At 40.9% G+C, this 20,464-nt stretch overlaps 1 protein-coding gene across 2 annotated transcripts in view; it reads left to right on the top strand.

The window, feature by feature from the left end:
• RFX3 (regulatory factor X3) overlaps positions 1-20,464 on the top strand; it is a 485,917-nt gene that overhangs the window by 465,305 nt on the left and 148 nt on the right. For both annotated transcript variants that reach the window (XM_073634946.1, XM_073634940.1), the window contains 6 exons: positions 3,459-3,556; positions 3,637-3,786; positions 7,979-8,187; positions 10,902-11,055; positions 14,315-14,357; positions 19,027-20,464. The exon at positions 19,027-20,464 is cut by the window's right edge and continues 148 nt beyond it. In XM_073634946.1, coding sequence (XP_073491047.1) covers positions 3,459-3,556; positions 3,637-3,786; positions 7,979-8,187; positions 10,902-11,055; positions 14,315-14,357; positions 19,027-19,268 — 896 coding nt within the window. In that variant the 3' untranslated portion in view covers positions 19,269-20,464. The remainder of the gene's footprint in view (positions 1-3,458; positions 3,557-3,636; positions 3,787-7,978; positions 8,188-10,901; positions 11,056-14,314; positions 14,358-19,026) is intronic.

Raw genomic sequence — 20,464 nt, 5'->3', positions numbered from 1 at the left:
GGGCTTTAGTAACCAAAACTGAAGTGTTTATCCTTATGAAACATCACAGGAAGCACTTCCATGGTTAACAGAGGATAGAATTAAAATTAGACTTGGGAAACTTAACATTAATAAATGACCGGGACCAGATGACTTGCATCCGAAGGTACTTAGGGAACTCAGTCAAGTAATTTCCAGACCGTTGCTCCTAATTTTTATTGACAGTCTACTGACTGGAATGGTACCAGGTGATTGGAGAAAAGCCAATGTAGCACCAATATTTAAAAAGGGCCCAAAATACATCCCTGGGAATTACAGACCAGTTAGCCAAACATCAATAGTATGCAAGCTCTTGGAGGGGATGATAAGGGACTATATACAAGCTTTTAGTAATGAGAGCGGTATCATTAGCAGTAATCAGCATGGATTCATGAAGAATCGTTCTCGCCAAACCAATCTATTAACCTTCTTTGAGGAGGTGAGTTGCCATCTAGATAAAGGAAGGCCCGTAGACGTGGTGTATCTGGATTTTGCAAAAGCATTTGACACAGTTTCCCATAAACGTTTACTGTACAAAATAAGGTCCGTTGGCATGGACCATAGGGTGAGTACATGGATTGAAAACTGTCTACAAGGGCGAGTTCAGAGGGTGGTGATAAATGGGGAGTACAAGGAATGGTCAGAGGTGGGTGGAGGGGTCCCCCAGAGTTCTGTGCTGGGACCAATCCTATTTATTTTGTGCATAAACGACCTGGATGATGGGGTAAACAGTTCAATCTCTGTATTTGCGGTCGATACTAAGCTAAGCAATAACTTCTCCGCTGGATGTGGAAACCTTGCAAAAAGATCTGAACAAATTAATGGGGTGGGAAACTACATGGCAAATGAGGTTCAATGTAGAAAAATGTAAAATAGTGCATTTGGGTGGCAAACATATGAATGCAATCTATACACTGGGGGGGGAGAACCTCTGGAGGAATCTAGGATGGAAAAGGACCTGGGGTCCTAGTAGATGATAGGCTCAGCAATGGCATGCAATGCCAAGCTGCTGCTAACAAAGCAAACAGAATATTGGCATACATTAAAAAGGGGATCAACTCCAGAGATAAAACGATAATTCTCCCGCTCTACAAGACTCTGGTCCGGCCGCACCTAGAGTATGCTAGAGAAGAACAAAAAGTCTGGATGGCCACACTCCAATGAAAAACAATTTCTTTTAATGTAAATCCATACAGCAACGATAAAACCACAAACGCATTTCACACCGTCAAGGCAGGTGCTTATTCATAGCGAAGTTTTAAAGAACTTACAAAGACATATATACACGCAGACAAAACTGTAGATTGGCTTGATTGAGTATCGTGTACACCCATTACAGGTGATGCGATATTCTAAATTGGTGTTAAGGTGAGTCAGCTGGACTTCTCCTCCATATGGACATCAAATTGACTCCTTAAGAGAAAGAATGAAACAATCACACAAGAAACCAATCAAGAAGCCTAATATGCACCGGTTAGAGTATGCTGTCCAGTTCTGGGCACCAGTCCTCAGGAAGGATGTACTGGAAATGGAGCGAGTACAAAGAAGGGCAACTAAGCTAATAAAGGATCTGGAGGATATGAGTTATGAGGAAAGGTTGAGCACTGAACTTATTCTCTCTGGAGAAGAGACGCTTGAGAGGGAATATGATTTCAATATACAAATACCATACTGGTGACTCCACAATAGGGATAAAACTTTTTAGCGGAAGGGAGTTTAACAAGACACGTGGCCACTCATTAAATTTAGAAGAAAAGAGGTTTAACCTTAAACTACGTAGAGGGTTCTTTACTGTAAGAGCGGCAAGGATGTGGAATTCCCTTCCACAGGCGGTGGTCTCAGCGGGGAGCAACGATAGTTTCAAAAAACTATTAGATAAGCACCTGAACGGCCGCAGCATACAGGGATATACAATGTGATACTGACATATAATCACACACATAGGTTGGACTTGATGGACTTGTGTCTTTTTTCAACCTCACCTACTATGTAACTATGTAACTATCATTGTGGGTATTACTATTGTGTCCAATAAATATCTAGAGGACTTTTGAACGTGCTGACTGCAGTATTTGACAACTTGCCCAATTTACTACTGTTATTTAAGTGTACATTGCAAGTTATAATTAATCTTGATTCTAATTAATCTGTGAGGTCTTCAAATGATATCATTGCAGTTTGTGGGCTCTAGTGGTCACCAAGACAGGGTACAATTACCTGGTGATTGCTGTTGCATTGGTGGTCACCAGGAGGCTCTGTAACACTGGAAATGTAGATGTTTGCTGAACAAGCAAAATGGGCAGGGCCTTTTATTGTTAACAAACATCATTTTGGTTGTTACTGAGGCTTTCTATGAATCTGTGTAAAAGAAGCAGGTGGTGTTACCTATGGCAACCAGTCAGAAAGCTTCAGGTTGTGCGGATTTAAAATCTTACAGTTATCTAGCAGGTTTATGCAAGAAAATATCTCACGTTCCCTTTTCTTCAGGGTTCCGATAAGTCTTTTGATTGTAATAAGTTAGTTATTGAATCAGTCAATCAGTAGAGAAACATATAAACTGTAAGCCAGCCAGATTTGCACATTTTCTTTAGTTATCTATGTTATTTTATTGTGCAGATTCCACTGGTTTATACCAGATAGTTGCACATTGTTCAGTTTCCTGTAGTAGTGGGAGAATTCCCTAGACTGCTTGGAGCCATTATATGGTTTCAGAAGACAGTATGAGGGTAATATTTGGTTCTGTGATTCTGTAGATTTTTGGACTTGGCTGCTCCTCAATGATGCCTTAAGCCATGTACACACGAGCAGAATGTCTGAAAGAGAAAGTCAGACAGGAGCTTTTCATCGTATATTCCGATCGTGTGTATGCCCCATTGGGACTTTTTACGTCGAAAATTCTGACCGACCTAGAAAAAGAACATGTTCTAAATTTTTCCGACGGAACCAATTCCTATCGGGAAAACCACTCGTCTGAATGCTGTTCCGATGTACCAAAAACGACGCATGCTCTGAAGCAAGTACGAGATGGAAGCTATTGGCTACTGGCTATTGAACTTCCGTTTTCTAGTCCCGTCGTACGTGTTGTACGTCACTGAGTTCTGGACGGTCGGAATTTGGTGTGACCATGTGTATGCAAGACAGCTTGAGCGGAACTCCGTCGTAAAAACCTTCAGAGTTTATTCCGACAGGAAATCCGGTCGTGTGTACAGGGCATTAGACTATATATTTGCCAATTATTATCAAGCATCTATCTGTTTTAACATCCAGATTGGTTTCATTTTTATTTTATAACTAATTTCTCCTTTTCAAAGCATAAAGCACCCTCTTTCGCAATATATTTTGATTATATTAGTAGAAAACAATACTCATCGGCTAGTGTACTAAATATCTAAAATGTATGCTTTAAATTGCGCTCACATATGTCTTTTGTCTTCCTACAGGTGCCTTGACCCAAGCCGTTCGTAATTTTGCAAAAAGCCTTGAAGGTTGGCTCTCTAGTGCCATGAGTAATATTCCACAGAGAATGATGCAAACCAAGGTGAATGTCTGTTTGTTCAGTAGACGAAACCATTCAATTTTTGATGTTGATTTCAGTAATTCAATACATTGTCTTGACAGGTTGCTGCTGTAAGTGCCTTTGCTCAAACTCTGCGAAGATATACATCTCTCAATCACCTTGCGCAGGCAGCCCGTGCTGTGCTTCAGAACACATCTCAGATTAACCAGATGCTCAATGACCTCAACCGTGTTGACTTTGCCAATGTCCAGGTAAAGCAAAAATAGACGTTCAATGTAAAAAATACTCCTTTGATGAATTTGTATGGATTGTGTAAAATTTCACACAATTTACCTATTTTACTATTGTCAGCAAAGGAGCATATGCCAGTATATAATTATTAAAGTGGTTATAAAGTCAAATAATGTTTTATCTTAAAGTAGAGCTATGGGCAAAACTTTTTTTTTATTTTGGATAGAGTAAGGGAGGGTAATAACCCCTGTCAGATTTTTTTTTTCCCCTTCTCTGTCCTATTGCAAAGATTTCCCTTCATTTTCTGTCCCATAGCCAAGCAGGAAGTGAGAGGATATCTCTGCAAATTTAGGGATTTTTTGGGGACCCCCAGCTCACCAGAAGTTACTAGTGTCCCCATTGGAAGATTTCCCATCTATTACTTTTATGGGGACAACCCAAAAATTGTGGTTTTCTTTTTACTTTCACTTTCAATGATAATGGTAAACAGGACAAATAGAGCGGGTGAATCTCCTTAACGGGGCACAGACAGCAATTAAAACTGACAAGGGCTCTAATCCCTCTCCACTCTGTCCAAAACAAAAAAAGTTTTGTCTTTAGTTATAGAGTAATACCTTCGATTGAGAGTAACATGGTTAACGAGCGTTTCTCAATACGACCTATTATTTAAAAAAAATCCTAACTCGGTTTGCGAGTGTTGTCTCACAGAGCGAGCAGGATTCAAGCCTCTGCGGTGTGCAGTACCGTGTTTGGGCAGAGGTGTGGGGGCACCGGTGACACTCGGAGCCACTTGGATGCACTCGGAAATACTCAGAAACACTCAGTTGCTGAGTGTTTCCGAGCCCCTCCAAGGCTTTCTGAGTGCATCCGAGCGGCTCTGAACGGTCTCCGAGTATTTCCGAGTCTCTCCGGCGCCCCCCCATCTCTGGCCATATGCGGTACTGCATACAATAGAAGTCAATGTGGAACAAATTATCTTTGTTTCCGTTGACTTCTATGGGGAAACTTGCTTTGATATGCAAGTGCTTTGGATTACAAGCATTCTCCTGGAACGGATTATGCTCATAATCCAAGGTTCCACTGTACTTTAATGCATTCCCTGCATTAGGGTAAAAAACATCCCACTACCTGTTTTTTCTCTCCCACCCCACCCATTAGCTATCTCTCAATCCAGAGCTGTGCCCAACTGGTCTCTCCTTCTCTTCTCACAGGACAGATTGCGAGCAGTGGCAGCCACTGGCTTCTGCTGCTGTCAATCAAATCCTGTGAGGAGGGATCAGGGGCAGGGTCCAACCAAGCTGTGTGTGTCTATGGACTCACAAAGCCCAGCTTGAGAGCACACCAACATGTGTACCCCTATAGCACACGGCTTGCTATGGTGGCACATGCCAAAGAGGAGGAGCAGACATCACCGGTGGGGACCCCAGAAAAGGAAGTGAAGGGCCGCTCTGTGCAATACTATTGAACAGAGCAGTTAACTAAAAACCTATTTTTTATTTTAGGAAAAAAAAAATTTACAACACTTTAGGTTGATTCTTTATATAAAACAAAAGATTTTAAAAAATACAGTGATTTGAATATGAACTTGCCCAGACCTACTTTTTAATTATACAATAAGCTTTTCTAATGTTGCATTTTATACTGCAGAATAAGACAAAAGTAAGATTGGCCTTGATTTAACCCTTTCATGACTAAGCCTATTTTTGACATTTGGTGTTTACAAGTTAAAATCCGTATTCCTTGCTCGAAAATTACTTAGAGGCCCCAAATATTATATATATTTTTTAGCAGAGAATCTAGAGAATAAAATGCCGATTGTTGCAATATTTTATATCACACGGTATTTGTGCAGCGGTGTTTTAAACTTTTTGGGAAAAGGGACACTTTCATGAATTTAAAAAAAACCAAACAGTAAAGTTAGCCCAATTTTTTTGTATAATGTGAAAGATGATGTTACGCCGAGCAAATAGATACCAAACATGTCACGCTTTATAATTGCACGCACTCGTGGAATGGCGACAAACTATGGCACCTAAAAATCTCCATAGGCGACGCTTTAAATTTTTTTTATGGTTACCAGGTTAGAGTTACAGAGGAGGTCTAGTGCTAGAATTATTGCTCTCGCTCTGACAATCGCGGCGATACCTCGCATGTGTAATTTGAACACCGTTTACATATGCGGGCGTGACTTCCGTATGTGTTTTCTTTGCTTCGCGGGGACGGGGGCGCTTTAAAAAAATTTTTTTTTCTTATTTATTTTATTTATTTTTATATTAATAAATTGTGTTTAAAAAAAAAAGTTTTGATCACTTTTATTGCTGTCACAAGGAATGTAAACATCCCTTGTGACAATAATAGGTGGTGACAGGTACTCTTTATGGAGGGATCGGGGGTCTAAAAGACCCCCGATCCCTCCTTTGCACTTCAAAGTAGTCAGATCGCTGTTTTCGCCGATTCTGAATACTGTATATTTTTTTTAAACCGGCACCATTGGCAGCCGAGTAAACGGGAAGTGACGTCATGATGTCGCTTCTGTGTTTACAATTAGGAGGCTGGAATGAAGATTGGATTGGTGATCGGGCCTCCCGGTGGAACGGGAGGCCCAGTAAGAGCGGCGGGAGGGGGGGGAAACGTCCCCTCCCGCTCCTCCGGTACAACAGCAGAGCGGCTTTTAGCCGCATCGTTGTTATACCAGGAAAGCCGATCGCCAGCTCTAAAAAACAGTACCGGGATGATGCCTGCAGCTGCGGGCATCATTCCGGTATAACCCCCGAAAGCCGAGTACGCACATCTGCGTACGCTCGGCGGGAAGGGGTTAAACATTAAAAGTGGTTGAAAATATTTATTAATACCCAGTGAAGTGCCTAGCATCAGGTGATACACAGAGAAGAAACAAATCCTCCTACAGTACATAAGTTGTACCTGTTTATCTGCAGCCCTTTCTCCTCTACAGTCTTCCAAAACAAACATTTTACACAGCATCTCTCAGCTCTGAAAAGGAGGGGGCGGGGCTCTAAAGTCTCACATTGCAGAGCTCAGTGAGAAGAGATTTGAGCCCTGATTGGAGGGAAGGAACACACCCCTCCTCACAGAACATGCATGCCTGTTATACCAATTATCTCTTGGAGTTGCTAAAAGCTGTCAGAAGGGACTCATGCAGATAGCAGAGGAACAAGGCAGCAGAGAGAAATCACACTCAGTGCTTTGGATAGAGACAAGTATACACCATGAAAGGATCTGCTTTGTTCATATTTCATGTCTGAGGTTTACAACCACTTCAAACAGCAATTTATTAAAAATCAATTATTCAATGGCTGCAGCCTGTACAGACTCAATATTTGCCTCATGTCCACTAAGTACAAGGTACCTTTAAGTTTTTTCTAAGCCGAAAAACAAAAATGTAATATATTGCAGCAAACTATTCCTTAGATGGGGTGGCTACAAATTATTTTTTAAATTTTTTTTCACCTGGTGATTCTGTCAATAACATACTTCTGTCTTAGGGTGACAACACTCCTCACTGTACTGTATCTATGGAGGGAGCCATGGCTGTTACCCTAGGGTGCTGTCCTGATTTGGACTACAATCACCTCCTCTTCTTATCGCCATTATATAGCCGGGTGTTGCTCTGGTGCTTACAGAAGATAACTGAGAAGGCTGATAACATTGTGTGAGATTTCATTTAAAGTTCAACAGGTGTTAGAGATTTTTGACAGGATCAGCTGGTTTTATTTCTTCTTTATTTTGTTTACTGTCTGTGTCTTGGGGTAATTTCCCTTTACTTGCTAGCCAGAGGCATAACATAGTAAGAAGAAATATCTTTAAAGTAAAGAGAAATCCCCTCTTGTCACTGCAATACATGTGCCTGTTGGATTCCCCCTCACTATTTATCCCAATGACAGCTGTTATCAACAGAAATGGAGAAGGGTGAATTAACCCAGTGAAGAAAAAGCCGACATCAAAACCTGACAAAGGTTTCTACTTTCCACTTTTTACTCTACCTTAAAAAAAAATGACTGTAATATATTTGACTGATATATGACTGGTTGCCTATACTTTACCTCTGCTTTTTATTTCCTTCATGTTAAATAAATCTGTCAATGAATTATGTCTAGTAAAACTAGACTACAAAACTGGTCAATACTTAGTAAAGTAATTTAGGATCTACCGATTTCTTGAAGTATAATGTAATGGTGTGATGGTTTCTGACAGGAGCAGGCTTCTTGGGTGTGCCAGTGTGATGATAATATGGTGCAGAGATTAGAAACAGACTTCAAGATGACTCTTCAGCAGCAAAGCACTTTGGAGCAGTGGGCTGCTTGGCTGGACAATGTGGTGACACAAGCATTGAAACCTTATGAAGGGAGGCCCAGCTTTCCAAAGGCAGCACGACAGTTTCTCCTAAAATGGTCATTTTACAGGTAAAATTAAATGTAAATATGTAATGTGTGTTTTTTTTATTAGCTATATTGTTTTATATATAAAACTTTTTTAAAGTTATAAATAGTTCTACTGCCGTGGTATTACAAAAGCAGGCAAAAAGCCAAAGTGAAAATCTCACGTAAAGTGGTACAACTGAGTAGATTACACAGGGTGGCATCTTCTGCTATTAGTAGCCTAATGTAGCTTTGGGGGAGTGAAGGAAAGATGAGCATGTGATTCTGGGATAGATAAATTAAAGCAGGGGTCAGCACTCAGTAGATCCGGTTCTACCAGTAGATCATGGCCAGGTGACTGGTAGGTCGCAGTCTGGGCTTGCTGACCCTCCATCTCAAAGCATCAAACAGAGTGCTATTAAGAGGGGCTACTTGTAAAGTTGTAGCTGTTGTAGGGAACAAAAGGCCACATAAGCCGATGTCTCCTCTGTAGTGCTGGCTCCTTTCCCATACCAACTCTCCACCTCTTATCCCGGCTAGCGGTCTCCAGAGTGATGCCAGCAGCAGGAAAGCAGAGATTTTCAGGTCAGTGTGAAGCAATACACTGGGCATAATAGTATAGGACTGTTTGCATATTGATGTGCTGTGGTTTACCTGCACTGTGAGTGCAGTGCAGTGTACCTGCAGCTTTCCTGCCGGTTTGCTGTGCATAGCCATGGACCCCAATTATAACCTGCAGGTTTGGTGCACTTTCTGAATGCAGGAGTGCTTTCAGAATGTGCACTACACTTGCACTATATAAAAGAAGTCTATGGCAAAGCGCCGCTAACCCAGGAAGGTTGCAAATGCACTGGGCTGCACCCACAGTGCAGGTAAACCGCAGGACACATCAGTGTGAAAGCAGCCTTATAGGGGGCTCAGAACAGTAAGGGTTCTCTTACATTTGTAGTTGTTTGGTGGGTGGTAAAACCCCATAGTTAAGGTATGTTTTTACTGCTCCTGCCCGAACCGCACCCCCTTTAGCTGCAGTGGCCAGGGGTGTACACATATCACAGCTGCAGCAAAAGTTATACACCCGGTCGGTGGGTGTAGCACCTGCCAAGCATGACGCATTCAAGTAAATGAGGCGGCTCTGCAAGTGCCCTGCAAACTTGTGCAGTACAGCAAACAAGGGGTTAAAGCAGGCAGCATTGTGTTGCTTTCTCACAACCTGCTTTAACCCCTTGGACCCCGCAGAAGCATGCAGTTGTAGGGCGATTGCAGATTGGCAAGCGGTAGCACCCACCAAAAGCAACAGGGGGATTAATTTATGATGCGGCATGTGTACACCTTTGGCTGCTGCCGAGTGTGTATTACAGGTGATGAGGAGGCGTTATGTTGCCTCCTCACCACCTGATTTAAACTCATGATTGCCGTGCAATGCACACGATTGCCACACGGTAGAGCAGCAATTAGAGGTTTAAATCAGGGGTGAGGAGGTGATACTGTGCCCGGTGATCTTTGACTTCTCCCATGTTGTTCAAGTAGATCTCCACCCCTTTAAGATTGCCTACCCCTGGATTAAAGCATAGCAGGCGGGGCAAAACAACTAGTTCACTTTAACCACTTGCCGACCAGCTCATGCCGATATACGTCGGCAAAATCACGTATGGGTATGTCGGCCCTTTAAGAGCCGCCAGGGGGCACGCATGCGCCACCCAAGTCACGTGCACACCCACTGCATGGCGGGGGGACCCGGTGCGTGTGGCCAGCGTGCACAATTGGTGCCGGCCACTCGTGATTGCTCGCACGAGCGCCAGCACGGGGATTTGTGTGTGTAAACACACAAATCCCTGTGCTGTCAGGCGAGAGGAGACATGTCGTTTGTTCCTAGTAAAAAGGAACAAAGATATGTCTCCTCTCTTACTCAGTCCTATCCCCATACAGTTAGAACACACATTTAACGCCTTGAACGCCCCCTAGTGTTAACCACTTCCCTACCAGTGACACTTACACAGTAATCAGTGCATTTTTATAGCACTGATCGCTGTATAAATGTCAATGGTCCCAAAAATGTGTAGAAGAATATATATTGGCCTAAACGGATGAAGAAATTTGTGTTTTAAAAACATTTTTGGGGATATTTATTATAGCAAAAAGTTAAAAAAAATTGTTTTTTTATTTTTAAAATTGTTGCTGTTTTTTTGTTTATAGCGCAAAAAATAAAAACCGCAGAGGTGATCAAATACCACAAAAGAGAGCTCTATTTGTGGGGAAAAAAGGGCGCAAATTTCGCTTGGGTACAGCATCGCATGACTGCGTAATTACCAGTTAAAGCGACTAAGTGCCAAATTTTAAAAAGTGCTCAGGTCAGGAAAGGGGTAAAATCTTCCGGGGCTGAAGTAGTTAAGCAGTTATTCTAGCTCATAGCTTAGTAGGTCCATATCAGGATTTCTACGTATCAATTATAACTGTACAAATGTAGACCTTTCAAACAAAACATTTGAAGTAAGGTCATAATAACCTTGCACAGCAAAGCACCAACATATTTTTTCAAAATCTAGGCTACCATAATTAATTTGAACTTTTTTTCCCACTAAGATGCATTGAGATATTTATGCTCTTTCTTGTGTATTATGATTACACCATAAATAAGGCAATACTGTATTATGACCTAAAAAAAACAAACGATTCTCATAAAATTGTGTTTTTTTTCCATTGATAGTACTAAAGAAAGTGGCTGCTAGTATTTAAAACTTTGTATTTTTTTTGTCATACAGTTCCATGGTTATTCGCGACTTAACCTTGCGCAGCGCTGCTAGCTTTGGCTCTTTCCATCTGATTCGCCTTCTTTATGATGAATACATGTTTTATTTAGTTGAACATCGGGTTGCCCAGGCAACTGGAGAATCACCAATAGCAGTCATGGGAGAGGTGAGTTTGTCAACACACATTTAACTGAACAATTTATTTATAGAGGGTCCATTTAGTATTTCTTTGTTAGTAATGGTTATATACAATATAAATCGTGAACTCTATACAGGATCCAAGTACATAATGCTATCTTAGTAATTTATATGGGCAATGAGATAAATACAGCTTTTCTACTTACTTTGTATGTCAGTAGTACAGTTAGTGTAAAGCTGTAAGTGAAGCTGACCTAAAACTTTTAAGCATCCACTTCACAATTTGCAAACCACCCTTGTAAACTGGCATCTTTCACACTGTTTATTATTATTTTGAACTGGGTTGAATTGAATGCATTCCAGATAGGTGTATAGTGACATATATTTGAAGTCATATAGAGTAATATTGCATTTAGTCATTTTGTGAGTAACAGGCTGTTTACAGCAACAGAGTTAAGCCTTTCAAACATGTTAAAAAAAGACCTAAAGCAGAACTTCACCATAAATGTTTATGTCCTCCTTCTCCCCACCTCTGCCTAATTGGTCACATTATATTTCCTGCTCACTTACTTTCACTGATACAGTGGTTTAACCAGAAATGAAGTAAGGAAATATCTGCAGCAGGCATACAGCAATATAAAGTTGACAGGAGTTCTAGCCTTCCCCTCTGCTAAAAAAATAAATACATAAAAAAAATAAAATCCTTATTTCTGCCTGTACTGCTGTTGCAGAATTTCCCTACATTCCTGTCTGATAAAACCATTATCAATGGGGCAGTGTGTGAAGGGAAATCTACCGGATTCCCAGGTATGAGTAACAACCCAACTGAGGTTCAAATTCTGATCCACTCTATAAAAAATAGTTGCTGGCTGGACATATACTTTACTTTCCACCTGCTGGCTTTTTTCTTATAATTTCTGAAATGTCATAAAAAAATAAAATAAAGAGAGGAGCATTACGTTCCCATAAATGCACACTGCATATATATTTATATCTATACATACAGTATCTCACAAAAGTGAGTACACCCCTCACAGTTTTGTAAATATTTTACTATTTATTTTCAAATGACAACACTGAAGAAATGACACTTTGCTACAATGTAAAGTAGTGAGTGTAGAGCTTGTATAACAGTACATTTTTTGTCCTCTCAAAATAACTCAAAACACAACCATTAATGTCTAAACCGCTGGCAACAAAAGTGAGTACACTCCTAAGTTAAAATGTCCAAATTGAGGCCAAAGTGTCAATATTTTATGTGGCCACCATTATTTTCCAGCACTGCCTTAACCCTCTTGGGCATGGAGTTCACCAGAGCTTCAGAGGTTGCCACTGGAGTCCTCTTCCATGACGACATCACAGAGCTGGTGGATGTTAGAGACCTTGTGCTCCTCCACCTTCCATTTGAGGATGCCCCACAGATGCTAAATAGGGTTTAAGTCTGGAGACATGCTTGGCCAGTCCATCACCTTTACCCTCAGCTTCTTTAGCAAGGCAGTGGTCGTCTTGGGTTCGTTATCATGTTGGAATACTGCCCTGCGGCCCAGTCTCCGAAGGGAGGGGATCATGCTCCACTTCAGTATATCACAGTACATATTGGCATTCATGGTTCCCTCAATGAACTGTAGCTCCCCAGTTTTGGCAGTACTCATGCAGCCCCAGACCATGACATTCCCACCACCATGCTTGACTGTAGGCAAGACACACTTGTCTTTGTGCTTCTCACCTGGTTGCCGCCACACACGCTTGACACCATCTGAACCAAAAAGGTTTATCTTGGGCTCATCACAGGACATGGTTTCAGTAATCCATGTTCCTAGTCTTCTTGTCTTCAGCAAACTGTTTGCGGCTTTCTTGTGCATCATCTTTAGAAGAGGCTTCCTTCTGGGATGACAGCCATGCAGACCAATTTGATGCAGTGTATGGCATATGGTCTGAGCACTGACAGGGTGACAACCCCACCGCTTCAACCTCTGCAGCAATACTGGCAGCACTCATCTGTCTATTACCCAAAGCCAGCCTCTGGGTATGACCCTGAGCAAGTGCACGCAACTTCTTTGGTTGACCATGGCAAGGCCTGTTCTGAGTGGAACCTGTCCTGTTAAACTGCTGTATGGTCTTGGCCACCATGCTGCAGCTCAGTTTCAGGGTCTTGGCAATTTTCTTATAGCCTAGGCCATCTTTATGTAGAGCAACAATTCTTTTTTTCAGATCCTCAGAGAGTTCTTTGCCATGAGGTGCCATGTTGTGCCATGTTGTGCCATGTTGAACTTCCAGTGACCAGTATGAGAGTCAAAGCCATTCACATCTGAGCCCTTGTAACACTAACGTGTCACATGACATTGCTGAGGGAAAATGGCTAATTGGGCCCAATTCAGACATTTTCACTTAGGGGTGTACTCACTCTAGTTTCCAGCGGTTTAGACATTAATGGCTGTGTGTTGAGTTATTTTGAGGGGACAGCAAATGTACACTGTTATACAAGCTGTACACTCACTACTTTACATTGTAGCAAAGTGTCATTTCTTCAGTGTTGTCACATGAAAAGATATAATAAAATATTTACAAAAATGTGAGGGGTGTACTCACTTTTGTGAGATACTGTACATACTGTGATCAAGGCAGTGGCCGAGTCTAGAGTTCTATATATATTTGCACAAATCTACAGATTGTGATCTGTAGCCTGGCTAGAGTTTCTGCAGGCCAGATGGGAAATTATTTAAGGTCTATTATATCAGCCTATTGAGATAACCTTCACTCGCTTCTCTCAAAGTCATAGAATGGTCAGTACATTTTGTCATCTTATATGTAACATCTTGATCTCTATCATATGTACCTTGACTTTAGTGACCACAGTTTGTTCAACTAACTTTTTAATCTTTCAATTGGTTCCAAACCAATTTGCTCAGCCTGTTGTATATATTTTTATTCTATAGGTCCAAAATCATTGTGTGCAAAAAAAACACACCAGCCTTATCACTGGTCAATAATAAAGTCTGCCGGACAATTTAGTCAGGTGTTCACTGTGATTGTTCGATCACTTTCTTGTTTATTTTCAGTAAATTTCAGTTAGACATAGATCTAACTAGCCAGCACATGGGCAGTATAGCCAGAGAATATGATGTGTAGCTTAAGCTTTTAGCAAATAACTTCAGATATTGGAAGCTTGTAAATGAATGCAGCACATTTGTCTGCATTATATATATATATATATATATATATATATATATATATGTATATATATATAAAACTGTGAAATGAAAGTATTTTTTGTTTACCTATTGTAGTTTGGCGACTTAACCGATGGATCTCCTGGTAATATGGAAAAAGGTAATTATCTACTTATCTCTTTGACAGCTTTAAATCGATCATTCTTTGTTCTCATTGTGACATCCTTTCCAAGCCATTTACAAATCTTGTGTTAAGTATTTGCATCTTTGTTACGTGATTGGTACAAAGATGTATTCATCAAAGTATTTTCAATTAGCACCAAATCTGTGCTGCCTAGCGACCACAAATAGGATTAATAGCAATCAAATGTGACAGAGAATGAGCTTGGTGGCTCATTCCTTGCATGTTTGGTGCTACATTTCTGATAATGGAGTTGGAAATTACAGTAAGAATTGTTTTCTTAAAGACAAAATCCTACTTCAGTTTTTATTATTGTGTCCCTTTGTCTTATCCTCTTAGTTGCTATTTAAGCTAACTGCCTGGTCGCTTCCCCCATGGCCGCCCTAACATGCAGCTAGCAAGGAGAAGCCTGCCTTGACAGAAAGCACTTTTTGTTATTTTCAAGCACTGCTTGTCTGGAACCTTTTAGCTTCCCCTCTTCCCCTGCATTCCTTGTGAGGGCCTTGTTCTCAGGCAATTTCTTGCTGTTAACCACTTTCTTACTGGGCACTTATATCCCCTTCCTGCTCAGGCCAATTTTCAGCTTTCAGCACTCTCACATTTTAAATGACAATTGCGCGGTCAAGCAACACTGTACCCATATGAAATTTTTATAATTTTTTTTTCAAACAAATAGAGCTTTCTTTTGGTGGAATTTAATCACCACTGGTGTTTTTTATTTTTTAATGTAAACATCCCTTGTAATAGAAAAAAGCATGACAGGACCTCTTAAATATGAGATCTGTGGTCAAAAAGACCTCCGATCTCATATTTATACTAAAATGCAATAAAAAAATAAAAAAAGTTATTTAAAAAAATGACATTTGAAAAAATGTGCCTTTAAGAGGTGTGGACGGAAGTGATGTTTTGACGTCGTTTCCGCCCAGCAGTGTCATGGAGATGAGTGGGGGCCATCTTAGCCTCACTCGTCTCCAGGCACAGGACGGAGACGGATGCGATCGCCTCCGCCGCTACCAACGGCTCCAGTAAGCAGCAGATGGCACCGGATCACAGCAGGAGGGGGGGGCCCTCTTCCACCACCGATAAAAGTGATCTTGCGGTGACCACTTTTATCTGAAAGCCGGCCACCGCACAAAAACGGGGATACCGGGGTTATGGCAGCTAGTTGCTGCCATAACAACGATATACCCCTTCAAAGTTTGGACGTACATCGTCGTGCGGCGGTCGGCAAGTGGTTAAAGTAACTGTCTCTTTGCTAGCTGCATGGTTGGACAGCTATTGGGAGGGGTTTAGGGGAATCTCTGTGTAGGTTCACAGCTAGTCTTAGATAGCACCTGGGAAGTTAGGTAAAAATAATACATGTGCTTTGTTCCCTGAGGAAAAGAGCATATCATTACAAATTGAAGTGAAACTTCTTTTGTTAATGCTGAAAAGTACAACACAATTAGTGAGATATCTGATCAGTCCCATATTCATATGCAGCTGGACAAAGACCAAAAACATAAAGCCAAAGAACTAGTATCAGTTAAAAGTATAACAAGAAGCCCTGGATGTGATGGTTTGGCCCCCACAAAGCCTTGATCTCAATATCATTGAGTCTGTCTGTGATTACATAAAGAGACAGGTAGAATTGCAACAGCCTAAATCCACAGTTCTCCAAGATGTTTGGAATAAACCTACTTGCCAAATTCCTTAACCACTTCAGTCCTGGAAGGTTTTACCCCCTTCATGACCAGGCCAATTTTTGCGATACCGCACTGCATTACTTTAACTGACAATTGCGTGGTCGTGTGATGCTGTACCCAAATAAAATTGATGTCCCTTTTTTCCCCACAAATAAAGCTTTCTGTTGGTGGTATTTGATCACATTTGCGTTTATTTCTTGCGCTATAAACAAAAAAAGAGTGACAATTTTGAAAGAAAAACAATATTTTTTAATTTTTGCTATAATAAATATCCAATAAAAAAATTGTAAAAATCTAATTTCTTCGTTAATTTAGGCCACTATGTATTCTGCTACATATTTTTGGTAAAAAAAAAAATCCCAATAAGTGTATATTGATTGGTTTACACAAAAGTTATAGTGTCTACAAATTATGGGAGAGTTTTATGGAATTTGTATTTTTTTACTAGTAATGATGGCGATACGCGATTTTTAGCAGGACTGCGACATTGCGTCAGGCAAATTGGACACCTGACGCTTTTGACACTTTTTTGGGGACCAGTGACATTATTACAGTGATCAGTGCAAAAATATGCACTTGTTACTGTACTATTGACACTGGCAGGGAAGAGGTTAACACCAGGGGCGATCAAACGGTTAAGTGTGTCCCTAGCGGGTGCTTACTAACTGTGTGGGGATTGCTCTGACTGGGAAAACACAGAGATCCATATTCCTGCTTAGCAGGAACACAAGATCTCTATGTTCTCCCCTGTCAGAATGGCGATCTGCCTTGTTTACATAGGCAGATCGCCGTTCTGCCTCTCTGGGGAACAATTGCGGGTGGCTGGCGGACATTGCGTCTGCCGGACCTGCTGATTGGCTCCCCCTCTGGCCAATCTGCACGCACACCCCCAGAGGCTATTGCACGACGCGGCGTACAGGTACATCGTTTCACAGAGCCGGGCTGCCATGCCACAGTAAACGTGTGGAAGGCGGTCCAGAAGTAGTCAAAATAACTGTGTGCAAGTATACGTAGGAGAACTGATGCTCTTTTAATGGCAAAAAGGGTGGTCACAAAATATTGATTCAATTATTTTTTTTCTTTATGTTTATGTCCTTTGTACTATTAATTTCATTTTTTCATATCATCCTCACTTTACAGCATTTTCTTTTCACAAGTGCCTAAAACATTTGCACAGTAACTATGTGTTTGACACCCTGTCATAGAAACAGAAAGTAAGGGTAGATCCCCCAGCAGGGAGACAGACAGCAATAATAACCTTACAGAGTTTGTCACTGCCCCCCCCCCCCCCCCCTCCCTTTTCCCTATACAAACTGAAAAGAAAGGTATGGTTGGTGTTCGGCTTTATTAGTACCTTTTGTTATTTTTTTTAAAGCTTAACTATGGTCAACATTTTAAATCATATATTCGTTTCTACAATGTATTTCCTGCCTACACCTATTAATCTGAACAACTTTCAAGTTTGTAAACTACTTTGCTAAGATCCCCACACATTTACTGTCTGTCCCGTGAGTAGACACTGCTGTGTCACACAGTTCACAGAGCCTACCTCTGAACTACTGAGGTGCTGAGAGGAGTAGTTTCAGGAGATGGAGTCAGTACAGGAATCACTGCTTACAGGCAGCAAGGTATCATGGGTTATGTAGTCCTTAAAAATTGAAAGTAAACAGCAGTGGATAGGCTACAAAGCATGCATGAAATGTAGGAAGTTGATGACAGAAATTTTTTGTATTGCTATTACAGTGCTCATGTTATAAAATGAACATGCATGCTGTGACCGTAGATTTTCTTTAACCACTTAAGGACCGAACCTCTTTCTGAGATTTGTTGTTTACAAGTTAAAAACAGTTTTTTTTGCTAGAAAATTACTAAGAACCCCCAAACATACATTTTTTTTCTAATACCCTAGAGAATAAAATAGCGGTCGTTTCTGTCACACCGTATTTGCGCAGCGGTCTTACAAGTGCACTTTTTTTGGAAAAAATACACTTTTTTGAATGAAAAAAATAAGACAACAGTAAAGTTAGCCCAATTTTTTTTATATTGGGAAAGATAATGTTACGCCGAGTAAATTGATACCCAACATGTTGCGCTTCCAAACTTTTACCTTTACAAATCTCCATAGGCGACGTTTAAAAAAATCTTCAGGTTGCATGTTTTGAGTTACAGAGGAGGTCTAGGGCAAGAATTATTGCTCTCGCTCTACCAAACATGGTGATACCTCACGTGTGTGGTTTGAACACCATTTTCATATGCTCCCGCTACTCGTGTATGCGTTCGCTTCTGCACGCGAGCTCGGCGAGACAGGGCGTGTTTAAATTTTTTTTTTCTTATTTATTTTACCTATTTTTTATTTTTACACTGTTCTTTTTAAAAAAAAATGTCACTTTTATTCCTATTACAAGGAATGTAAACATCGGGGGTCAAAAAGACCTCAAATCTCATATTTACACTAAAATGCAATAAAAATAGTAAAACATAAAAAAATTTGTCATTTGAAAAAAAAAATGGCCCTTTAAGATCTATGGGTGGAAGTAATGTTTTGACGTCGCTTCCGCCCTGTAATGGTATGGAGACAGGTGGGGGCCATCTTCCCCTCACTCATCTCCATACCCAGGAAGGAGAAGAATCCGATCGCCTCTGCTGCTACCGACGGCTCCGGTAAGCGGCAGAGGGCAACGGAGAGCGGCAGGAGGGGCCCCCCTCTCCCGCCACCGATAAAAGTGATCTCGTGGCGAATCCACCACAGAGACCACTGTTATCGGAAACCGGACCGCTCGCTGAAGAAGAGGATACCGGGGTTATGGCAGCTAGCTGCTGCCATAACAAAGATATCCCTCTTTAAAGAGGGGATATATATCGGCGTACGGCGGTCTGGAAGTGGTTAAGTATACTGTTGCTCTTAGTAAATAAATATATGATTTGGCATATTTCTGTTTTTTAATGGTTGTTTATTTGTGCAGATGAGGGAAGTGATGTAGACAGTGAAATGGAAGAGGAAATGGATGACTGTGGAGAGCCCCCGGCAAAGAGGGAGAAGACTGAGTTGGCTCAGGCATTCCAGGTGGGCTGTATGCAGCCATCACTAGAGGGCAACGTCCAGCAGAGCCTGGTTTTGAACCAAATACACAGCGAGCACATTGTCTCAAGCACTCAGACCATCAGACAGTGCAGTGCCACCGGGAATACCTATACTGCAGTCTAGTGAATATGAAAGATTTTCAAAAAGAAGTTTATAATATATGTATGATGGGCTTAAGAGTATGGCAGAAACGCAGGATACGCCTGAAGGTCGACTGTTGTCAAATTTTCCTATTGTGACCTTAACTTTCTTTGTCAACCTTGCCCCAAGCACACTTTCCTCTACTTTTCCCAGTGTACAAACATGTTTTTCTTTGTGCTTGGTGTTAACGTTGTTTTTATATGATTTCTGGTTTTATTCATGTTATTGTTTCAAGCAGATTGTATCACAATTCCTAATTCCTTGACGTTCCACTGGAGTTGTTTTAATACTGGATTTTTTTTTTTATATCTATTTTACTGCTGAGTTGTATTGTAGTTATTTTATTAGTTGCACATCTTTTTAAGAAAATGCTGATCATTTACACTGGAGAAAAAAAGGTGCGGCAGCAGACGAATGACACTCATTTTGGGAATCCCCTTATCTATCTATGTAAGATAAGATATTTATACCTATGGAGGTAATTGTTTCGGCTGTTGTTCTGTTGTGCGAAGGGAGTATTCAAGCAACTTCGTTGTGCCCTACAAATCACTATCATGGCCTGCATAAAATATTGCAGTATGCTAAAGTTGTGAAAAAATGTATGCTTTTGTGTAACGGTGAACAACGCAATCAACTTCCGTTAACTGTATCCATCTGTTTTAGGAAGATGCCTGTAAAGGCTGAGGGTCTCTTAGCAAGCATCTTTCTGTAACGTTTATTCAGCTAAGTGCACCCTCAGCTACACTGTTAAGATACTACTGATTGTGCATTTGATACTATTGCACAAATGCTATATGCTGTTAAACCAAGCTGATAACTGAAGGTATGAGATATAAAAACCCAAATTCTGGGCTTATTCAGTAAAGCTGCACAAACTACAATGATTACATGCAAAGTGCAGTAACCCAAAAAAAAAACAATCAGATTTCAGTGAAATGGAGTCAACTCCACAACAATGATTTCTGATTTGTGGTATCTATTATTGAACTTTGCATATTGCTCTTATCCTTACTGATTAAGTCTAGCATAAACCTTTAACCTCTTCAACCCTGATGGGTTCTTTGAAGCAGTGCAAAATGTCACAGTAGACATAGCCTCACGGTCAAAATGAAGTGGGAGGAACCTAATCTGATGTTACCAAAAGAGTGCCATGTCAAGACTCAAAACTCAGGGAAGAT

This window comes from Aquarana catesbeiana, linkage group LG01 (genome assembly GCF_042186555.1).
Source record: "Aquarana catesbeiana isolate 2022-GZ linkage group LG01, ASM4218655v1, whole genome shotgun sequence".
NCBI classification, from domain to species: Eukaryota; Metazoa; Chordata; class Amphibia; order Anura; family Ranidae; genus Aquarana; species Aquarana catesbeiana.
Note: the sequence above shows the minus strand (reverse complement) of the source record. Positions and strands in the feature narration are given on the sequence as shown.